General features: G+C 34.8%; 1 protein-coding gene across 2 annotated transcripts; it reads left to right on the forward strand.

The window, feature by feature from the left end:
• The first annotated feature begins 559 nt into the window (after positions 1 to 559).
• LOC112517308 (alpha N-terminal protein methyltransferase 1) lies at positions 560 to 8,565 on the forward strand. 2 transcript variants are annotated; one of them, XM_025124701.1, is made up of 8 exons: positions 560 to 804; positions 951 to 1,095; positions 5,911 to 5,969; positions 6,031 to 6,150; positions 7,264 to 7,365; positions 7,548 to 7,602; positions 7,798 to 7,895; positions 8,160 to 8,565. In XM_025124701.1, exons 1-8 carry the CDS (start codon positions 574 to 576, stop codon positions 8,283 to 8,285), a joined length of 936 nt encoding a protein of 311 aa, XP_024980469.1. In that variant the 5' UTR covers positions 560 to 573; the 3' UTR covers positions 8,286 to 8,565. The 2 variants fall into 2 exon arrangements, with proteins under 2 accessions (XP_024980469.1, XP_024980470.1); XM_025124702.1 differs by having other exon boundaries at positions 5,911 to 5,951.
• The last annotated feature ends 2,081 nt before the right edge of the window (positions 8,566 to 10,646 follow it).

Genomic DNA, 10,646 nt, shown 5'->3' on the forward strand with positions numbered 1-10,646 from the left:
TCAAACCTTCGACCTAAACCTTCAACCAGTTCCTACAGAAATCGAAAAGGGTTTAGAGTTTTTCTTTCGGGATTACTTTCTGAAAAAGGTTTAGGGTTCTTCCTTATGTAAGCGACCTTCAAACACATTTCCTCCTTCCTTGTGTTTTTTTTTTTGATCATTTCACATGTATAAACAAAATTTGTCAAACATTAAAAAATAATTTATTAATCAAAACATTTTCCCATAAAACTCTAGTTTAATATCACGTAAATTAACCACAAGGGTGATGCCTGATTGATTTGAGCTTGGCTCCAAAGATCAAAAGTATCGGAAGGTTACAGGTTCAAATCCAATGAGTAATAAAAATCTCTGGCCATGAAGGTTCAAATGTGGTGACTCAAGACTATCTGCTTTGCAAAGCAGATGGTCACTCTAGAATTAGTCATATTACATAGCGTGTTGGATATCCAGGTTAATAAAAAATATTAATAAACACTCTTGGAAAAAAAAAACATAAGCTGTTTTATATAATCAATCCCAAACACACGAAATACGAAATACGAAATACGAAATCCAAAACCCCAAGAATACATGCTTGGGGCACGCAGCAACTTGTGCTGGAACTCTTTCTTGGTTGCTAATCATCAGGCGCACGGCAGTGACAGAGTGAGGGTGAGACCTAGAAACCAAATCGAGATGGAGATTGGTGGGTTAGACAGCAACGGCCGTCAGTTCAAGAACGCCGATGAAATGTGGAGAGAAGAAGTTGGCGATTCACAGAAGAAGGATGATTGGTACCGCAACGGTGTTGGCTACTGGCAAGTAAGTTTACTCCTCCTTTTCTCTTCTGCCACTATGTTTTCACGTAATCAATCTGTAGGAAAAAAAACCCTTAAACTGTGTAACAAATCATTTTGTTTTATTCTTCTGATTTGAAAAGAGAGAACTGTATTTTTTGTGGTGAGAAGGGTGTAGAGGCATCAATGGATGGAGTGTTGGGTGGATATGGACATGTGAATGAGCCTGATATCAAAGCCAGTGAGGCTTTTCTCAATACCCTTTTGACTGATCTTTTTCCTAATGCCGGCAGAAATCAGCATCTTGTAGCTCTTGGTTAGCTCTCCCTCCCTTGCTTTTGTTCAAGTATGTATGTATTGTTATTTTGTCTGTAATGAGAATTGCACCGGGTTATTTTGTACTCTTGCTACTTATATTTGATTGCGATATTGAGTTTGGGACACTGGGTTGCTCCAAATTTCCATGTTTTTGTAGTGGAGGATGCTAATTATTAGATATATAATGAACGTGTTTCCTGCTTACAGTTCATCTTAATGATTAATCTCCAAAAGAATATTTGATGTAACCCCACAATTCTCCATGTCTACAAAAGAAAACATTTAATTTAGTAAGGATGCGATGTCAAAAATGATTGAAGGGTTAGAAGATGACATGCTCCCTCGTATTTGTTTCTTGCTGTTTTAGTAGTGGGTTAATCCTCGGGGGAGAGAAAGAGCTAAAGATATGATGTTTGTATTCAAAGTTTGGCTTTTGAGAGGTAAGATCAATAAGAATTCTGTGACAAATATAACGGTTATCACTAGTTAGAGCATTTGTGACAGGTTTCTTTGCGGTTATGATATTTGAGGTTGAACGATAGCCTATTGGACATCAAATGTCAAAGTGCATCTCTTCTTTTGGAAAGGATGGAGTACTTTGAACAGTTCATCTTCATGGTGCATAACTATGATGTTGCGGTTATGTGCTATATAACCTCAGGTAAAATGTGATAAAGTTTTTGGCTGGAGTAGGAGTTCGTATCACTTACATGACAAGCATTGCAACATATATAATGGATAGAATTCAAATCCTAAAGATTGGACTTGATTTTTCGTTATCATTCCTGTCTATAAAAGATACAAAGCTACAACTCTTCCACAATATTTTTAACTATGTTTATATAAACTTTTTGTTACATCTTCTCTTCAACTAGCGGAAATTCATATCCTTACTTGTAAAAACTGCCTAAATCAGCAAAAGATTGTGAGGTATTTAACAATTAACATGCAAAATCACTCGGAAGCAATCAAACAGTTGTTAGTAGTGAATAACATTAGTAGTGACGATAAAAGGGATTTAAATGGTCTCTTGGACATTTTATGGCCAAACACACTTTTTGGCTGTTGATTATGAAGAGTAAATTGGCTGCAAACAGTTCCAAAAGAAGCAGTCTTCTCCCTCTAGACAAACAAGCCTATGCTATTAAGTTGTGGGTCATAGGCCTACAATCCCAAGAATGGTTGATATGCATATGCTATAGCCCATGGGGAATTCACTTGTTTTACAATCTCTATTGCATTCACCTCCTTATAGCTCTTATGGTTCCAGTATTTGTAACTCTCCTAGTTTAGATAAGAGGCTTGTTGTTGTTGCTGAACTATGACTCTACTCGGTATGGAAGCTAACTTACACCTCAATACCTTAATGTTAAGAACCAGGAAAAGACTTGTTACAATCCTGAGTCCAAAGGATCAACTGTAGTTTATTTGGCTACTAGATAAAGAACCTCGAATGTATAGGCCAATTGAGCAAAATGAACCAAATATAAATGAACCTTGTGCATTTTTATGGGGCTGAAATCTGTGGTGGAGGGAAATCATCTTTTTTAGGAATGGTCCTGTTACTAGGTAAGTTGTGTAAGGGAGAGTTTTCCATACTAATCTTGTTTAACTAAGATGTTTGAGGGATCTTTTGTATTGGTCTTAGGGGCTGTTTATTAAATGCTTGCAGGGTAAGCACTTACTCATATCACTTACCTTACTGATTGAGCATGACAAGGACCAAGAATCTTACCAGGTAAGAGGCATAACGAGGACCGAGAGTCTTACCTGGTAAGCGAGTAAAAAGACTCTTACACGGTAAGCACTTACCGGGTTTAAGATGCTTACCAACAATCTGTTTGGATGGCCGAGAATGAGTCCTGATAAGGTAAGTGAGAGTAATTTATCTTGGTGGTAAGCGCTTACGTGGTAAGTGTTTGGTAAATGGCCCCTTATAGAATTCTGTTGTTGGCTTGCATTCATATGGCTTATGCCTGTGGTGATCTTAATGCTAGTGGCAAAGACCTTGAGACCTGAAGTATCTTGGGTTCTCTCTTTATACAAGAAGATGCCTTCTAGAACTGGCTCTTTTATAACAATGGGATTAGTAGACCCGGTTTAGGTTTACCAACTTTATGATTTTCTTAACTTGATAAGATTTTTCACTTTATTCAAGTGAAGATAAATGATGTTGAGGCGCCTTTAGGTATGTATGTTTGGTTACTCCAATTCCATTACTTGGACTTAAGAAATATCATTTTGCAAATTGATCCTAGTTCCAACTTTATACGTTGATTCAGATGCCATGACTTTAATCACCAGTTTACTAGTATCCCTTTCCTGCTTTTTGTATACAAACGAACAAATTCTGTAGTAATGATACATATTTGGTAGCTTCAATGTGAAGATGAAGTTACTGTCTACAGAAAACCATTATGATCAAGTTTACTAATGTAAGATACGGTCATACATTTGAATAGTTGAATGCATTATGATCTTGACAAAGATAGGGATAAGTGTCACAAGCAGCATAAGGGGAATTTACCTAGGCTAGAAATGTAGAAGTTTTTTGAGCATTCGGCCAAGGGTAAACTTAAAGAGTTTGTATCACATAATAAAAGAAGGTTATTAGAAAACTCATATTTAGTTCATTCAGCAAATTCGAGCATGGCATAGAGAACTTTTGGGTTACATCAGTTCATAGTTCATATGTAGATTAGACTTGTGTATATGGAAAACAAGAATTGTTTATAGATTCAACTACTATAGAAGTTACCAAAATACTTGAGAAATTGAGCTTACCCCTTAGACCCAAGTACAAACTGAAAACAGTAACTATGTCAATTCGACATAACTGAATCGGTCAATGAGTACTGCATTCCTTGTTATCAATTTCATTTAAATAAACTACTATATATATACACATGTTATTATTTTTAAATAGTGTTCGTATTTCAACTCATTTTCAAAGCAACTAATGATCACAATTATTTTTTGGTAACCAATAAAATTGCATTAGGATTATTTATATTGAACAATGGTTGGAACAAGGAAAAATTACGAAGAGAAGCAGGAAGCAGGGCGAAGGACATGCAAAGAAAGGGTTTTCCTATGAGCTTTAGCAAATCCCATATCATTTAATATTATAATTTTATGAGATGGAATTGCGAAAGTGTTTAAATGCTAACAATACATCTAAAAACCCACACATAAGACAAACAATTATTCTAACAATAGAGCTAATAATGACCCTAGAACATATGGAATAAGCATCATAGTTGGTAAATAAAATTTTCTCTATGTAATAATACATAAACTGCAGTTATATTTCTTGAATTTCAATTAATGCCATTGTCATTGCCATTGTTAAACCAAATTTTTTCCATGAAGACACCCAACTTGTGAAAAAAGTTGTGCAAAATTTTTTGGAATCTTAAGTGACGCTGAAAATATGTCACAAAAAGAAGAAATGGAGTTAAGAAGAGTTAAAAGAAGAGCAAGTATATTTTTGATGGATTATATGGTGTTCATTGATGAGGTTAGGCAACGTCTGGATGCAAAATTGGATGTTTAGGGGGAAGAGTTTGGTATCTAAAGATTTTAGATTGATTCGAAATAAAAACAAGTATGTGATTTGCTGCTTTGGTGCGATTGATAGGGAAGCAGAAGACATGCTAACCATCGACAAGTAGTAATCTTTCATGTTCGAGATATGTTTTAACGAAGGGGTAGTAAGAACGATGATGCTAGTCGTAGGGTACGAGCAAGGTGCTTGAAAAGACAAGCTTGAGTAGTCCTGTATGATCAACAATTCTTATAGAAGCTGAAAGGTAAGTTGTAGAGCATGACAGAGAAACCTGCTATAATTTACTCGATTCTTATAAAAACTAAAATGTTGAGATGGATGAGCAATATGGTTAGAAATGAGGATATATGAACCAAGTGATTGAGGAAGCTGAAGAAACACCATTTGGGTACATTAATTAGAGGACTGAATTTGTTTCAAGAAGTGCTCATTAAGAGAGGTAGAGGTCGGTGAAGTTTGGCATGAAGGGAAGTAATGAAGATAGATTTGCTGCATATAGCATACAAGCTGGTCTTCAGTAGGAGTATGAAATGAGATGCTCTTCGTGTCCTTACACCCTCATCACTTTATGTTTGTTTTTTTGGATTGCATCATTTTGACAAGTTCTTTTCGTCTGATTTTTTAGCCTACTGCAAATAGTTTGGGATAAAAGGCCTGTTCGTTATTGCTGCTATTATCGTTGTAACTATCAATTGAAACAAATATTGAGGTAATATAAAATCAGGTTGTTTGAAAGTTACATTCTTCTAGTCTATTGCATGATTTGATGATCAACAAAAGTATCATATTTAAAGAGAGGATCATGCAGCTCATCATTATGGATAGAATAGTTTAAACTTGTGGTAGAATCACTGATAGATACACATGAAATCACAAGAAACATAATTCTGGATGCTTTAGTGATCTGAAACTGATATAATATTTGTATCAGTCTTTCGGTTATCTCACCATAATGTTATCATCCAATAGACTTCCACTTGGTGTATAATCACATACAACTTTTGATATGGGCAGCCAACAACTTTTGAGGTGTTCCAAATGTAAATAATACTCACTTTTGCCTTAAATATTTCTCCTAATTTGCCTATCCAATAATTAATTACAAGTTTATCTCTATATGTCAAGATATAACTTGTAGTTTTTAATGTTTTGAATTTCCATTAATGTCCTTGTCTTCCCCTATCAATTTCTAGTTAGAATTTGTTGTTTATTGAAGATTCTTACTGTTGGCTAAAACTGCTGCAGATTGTGGTTCTGGAATTGGAAGGGTGACTAAGAATCTTCTTGTGAGATACTTCAATGAGGTAATGACTTTTGTACTCTTTGTTCATCATACTCTCTTGACCTGAAATTGATTGCTTCTAGGTTGATCTTCTCGAGCCCGTGTCACATTTCCTGGATGCTGCTCGTGAGAATTTGGCTCCAGAAAATCTGTTGGTCTCCGGGGAGCATAAAGCTGCCAGCTTCTACTGTACCCCACTGCAGGTAAGTATAATGCTACCTGGTGTTCAAATGTATTTATGCTTGTGGCTTTTATGTATAGGTCACTTCCAATGGAATTTAAATGTCGACTCATATACTCCTACTGCCACTGCACTATCATTGATATGATGATGGAAAGTCACTTTATCCTTGAAAAATATATAGTCCTAAATGCATAAGATTGTTGCTAAAAAAATGGTTTGTTGTTGAAACGTGAATTCCAATTATGCTGATGGAGCTAGCCAAATCCAGTGTGAAGTTCGCCCATGCTGACTTGTACTCTACAATTTGAACTAAGGGCGCCTCTTTGGCTGCATATGCTGTCACATCCAAAATTTTATGGTCGTCAATCTAATTGTTACCACCCAACCCGTGAAGTATGCTGTGTTCAGCAGTTCTTGGTCAAGTTACACTGGTCCCTAAGCACATTTACCTTGTGCAACTGAATACATGTATAGGAATTTCAAGTGTTCAAATCGGAGGAATGAAGAGATGTACATTTTCAAGACAAATGTGTTTCTTTCGACTTGGAATTGTCAAGGATTTTGAACACTTAAAGAAAATCGGAAGCTGGATTAATAAAATTCATCACAAGTACCACAATAGGAAAAATATTTGTGATGGATGTTTAATGAAATGTTCTGAATTTGCATCTCTTCCACAACAAGATCTTGTGGGCTCTATTTAATGGGTCATTTTATGTTGTGTATTGTTTCTTTCTCCTCTGCCTCAAGCACTCAAATCCCTTGTGTGAATACATACAGACATTGATAATGGTAGGCATGTCGGTAAGTATTACATTCATATGTACTATTCCTTACCAAAAGTTTCTTATAGACTATCCTGAATTGTCATTCAAAAGATCAGTGTCTCTTTACGCTCTTCTATTTATTGAAAAAATTCTTCATCCTTCGACTTTCCTTGTAATGTCTTCTATTGTGAGATGAAGCTTTTATTGAAGATGGTCAACTGTTAGACCAGAAGCAAGAAATGAGTTTTCAAGTTCTATTTTAAGTTTGATGAGGAACAGTTGTAGTAGTTGTGCATTATCTAGAAGATTAAGTATAATCATCACACCTTTTCTGTTGTCTGAATCTAGTTATCTTGGTGTTATAGGAATTCAGTCCAGATACAGGACGGTATGATGTCATATGGATCCAGTGGTGCATTGGACATCTTGCTGATGATGACTTTGTGTCATTCTTTAAGAGAGCAAAGGTAAATCACTTTCTCTTCTTTCCTACTCACCTATCTTTAAACTAAACTTTATCTAGAATAATTCAGCCCGGGTCATTGATATATACATATATATATATATATATATATACATATATATATATATATATATAATATTTGGTTGAATTACAGTTTGTACTGATGATACATGCATTTATGTGTAGGCTGGCCTTAAACCTGGTGGATTTTTTGTTTTGAAAGAAAATCTTGCAAGATCTGGTAGGAAGTCTCTGTTCTCCAAGCACAATCTGTTTTAGATACATGCATAATATCAGTTATGTGAAAATATGCCATATACTTGTCTCTTTTTTCAGTTATTGAATGCAATTGTGGTTCAAAGTTGCAACAATTATTTGAAAAAAGAATACATATGAGAACTGAGTTTTGAGTTGGCCTATTCCTATCCCTATTTAGGATTTGTGTTGGATACTGAAGACAAGAGCCTTACAAGGTCGGACATGTACTTCAAGGAACTCTTTACTCGCTCCGGTCTTAACATCTACAAGTTTAAGGTAATTCAAATTATTGTCCTTTCATAACCGAAATGTTTACTTTTGCATCTAAAACTAGTATTTCTTTCATTAATTCCTCTATTTTGTCATTAAGGCCCGGTTCATATATTCATTGATGCATATACACTAATGAATTTCAGTGAATATGTACTTGCATACGTAGTAGAATATTGTATTGATGAATATACACAGTTGACGGAATACATATATTCATAGTGTATATGCAAATCTTCACGATTTCTCAAATTGTTTGTTATGGCTCAGGATCAGAAGGGATTTCCAGATGAACTATTCCCGGTGAGGATGTATGCATTGACGACAGACACATGGAAAAAAATCGGCACATCACGACCAAAACGACATGCAAATAGGCCGGGCCTTATAAAATGAAGACTTTCCCCGTGCTAGTTTAGACTCTTGTTTTTTGTTAAGGATATTATTAAAGGTGTAAATGATACGAGACAACTCGCGAGCTACTGGGGGTCGACTCGTTCAACACTCGATTCGAATAGGCTTGGCTCGAACTTGATTTCGACATATTAGCGAGTTGAGTCGAGCTATCAAATACTCGACTCGAAAAGCTCGTGAGATACTCGATATTTTTATTTTTATTTAGTTTTAAAGTATTATCAATTTTATAATATAATATAATAAAAATGTCTTAAATTTTAGATATGTGACCAAAATTGTGCATTTGTTGACTGTAAAACTAACTATTTATTTTTTATTTATAAAAATCATAATTTAAAAAAAAGACAAAAAAAAATGAAATCGTCCTAAATTGGAAGAAAGATAGTAAATGAATGGTGAAGAGGTATTATAAAAAGAGGGGGTGAATGAAGTGTAAAACTTTACTTTTTTGATGATTAAGTTGGAGGTGCATCCCTTTAGTTTTATAAAAATTAAAAGAACACCTTTAAGTTTTAAGATTTATAAAAAAAGACCCTAAACTTTCATAAATTTCAACTGGTTCGAGCTTGATTAGATTTTGAGTTTGACCATGCTTCGAACTTCAAAACGAGTTCGAGTTTAAAAAGTTGCAATCGAGTTCCAGTCGAGTTTAGTTTTTAACTACTTGGGGGATCTCGAGTCAAGTTCGAGCTTAAGAAATGGCTATCGAGTTCAAGTCGAATATATCAATACTCGAGCTTGACTCGTACTATTTACACCCTTATACATTAACAAAGCATCGGGCGGGGATGCTTTCAATATTATGATGCTAGTTATGATATTGGTGCTAGTGACGATATTGATGCTAATGACGATATTCTTGATATATGTTATTCTTGGTTGATATATTTTAAGGGATTTTCAATGCATGTATAAGTTTCTTGTTATACAATGTCTTGATATGTAGTTTAGTTTAGTGGACCTAATGGTCAAGGTTCAAACACAAGATAAATATGGAACTAATAGGAGTCACATAGTGTCTAAAATACCAATTAGCGCAATGTTATCAACAAAACAAAAATGGAATGAATATAGAATAAGATAAAAAGGTTTCTCTTATTTCTGATAATGCCTTATGAAGATCGACGGGATAATCTTCTACTGACAGAGTGAAATTTCATCATATGATACCGTCATACACCTAACAAATACTCTCTCACTCAATTACTTCGTGATTAGATTTAACATTTAAGTGTACGACTCAACTGTAAGTAGACTTCAAGATCATTAAGCCAAAGGACGTTGACCATATGAGAAACACCTACGACACTCATATGACATCCCGTATTGGGTCTGTCCCGCATGAAAGTTTACCAACATGTATCCATGCGTTAACTCCATGTAAACTATGAGTTCCGACAAATGTTAGTTGTAACATCCCCACAATCCGGAAAAAGTTACTAATTTAAGACTTTGGAGAAACATAAAAAAAAACAATACAAGATTCTTCCTTAAAGACTACACTTGCTTACTTACAAGGCAAAACAAGGTTAGAAAGCAACAACCTTATAATCCAATTCCTTACAAGGACTAGATTAGAAACGTGTTTTTACTAAAACTCAATAAAAGTTGTAATATCCAAAACGACAGGGAACACGTCCCAAAGAGCTGAGTCCAAAAATCCCAAAAACCGACAATTTTGAACAACACATACCATCTTGTGATGATGGGGGAAACCGTTTGCATCAAATACACTAAAATATGCCACGAATCAATGTTATCGAATTCCACCTTAGATTTATTTACTTTAATGCATCCTTTTACCAAGTGTTACCTCAAGTCTACAATACCTTTAATGCACACCCCATACCGAGCATCACCTTAACGTCATCGTACTTTTAACACACACTCCTGTGATAACCGGGTTCTGATCATTACCCTAGGTATTTGTTATGTGAATTAACTGTTTATGTGAATACATACTTACGTAAATTTAATATGTGAGTATGTGTATTTTTATGCATAGGGATATATGCATAATATGTAGATATATATATATATATATACATATATATGTGTATAAAATATATATGTGGAGTGTGTATGCATGAGGTGCATGCATAAGTTTATGTGTATGTAAGTAAGAAATATTATTTGTACGTGCATGCATGTGGGTAAGGGCCTGGAAGCCGACCTTTCCTGTTTTAGAAAGGTATAAAAGGGAGAGTTTTACCATCATTTCATTCCCTTGCCATTTTTAAAAATCTAAAGAGTGATTTGAGAAGAGTTGTCCGGATATTCAAAAGAAGTTTGCAATCTCCTTCAAAAACTGCAAATTCTCATAAGGTGAGTAATTTCTAA

The sequence above is a fragment of the Cynara cardunculus genome (genome assembly GCF_001531365.2).
Source record: "Cynara cardunculus var. scolymus isolate 2C chromosome LG 8, CcrdV1, whole genome shotgun sequence".
In the NCBI taxonomy this organism is placed as follows: Eukaryota; Viridiplantae; Streptophyta; class Magnoliopsida; order Asterales; family Asteraceae; genus Cynara; species Cynara cardunculus.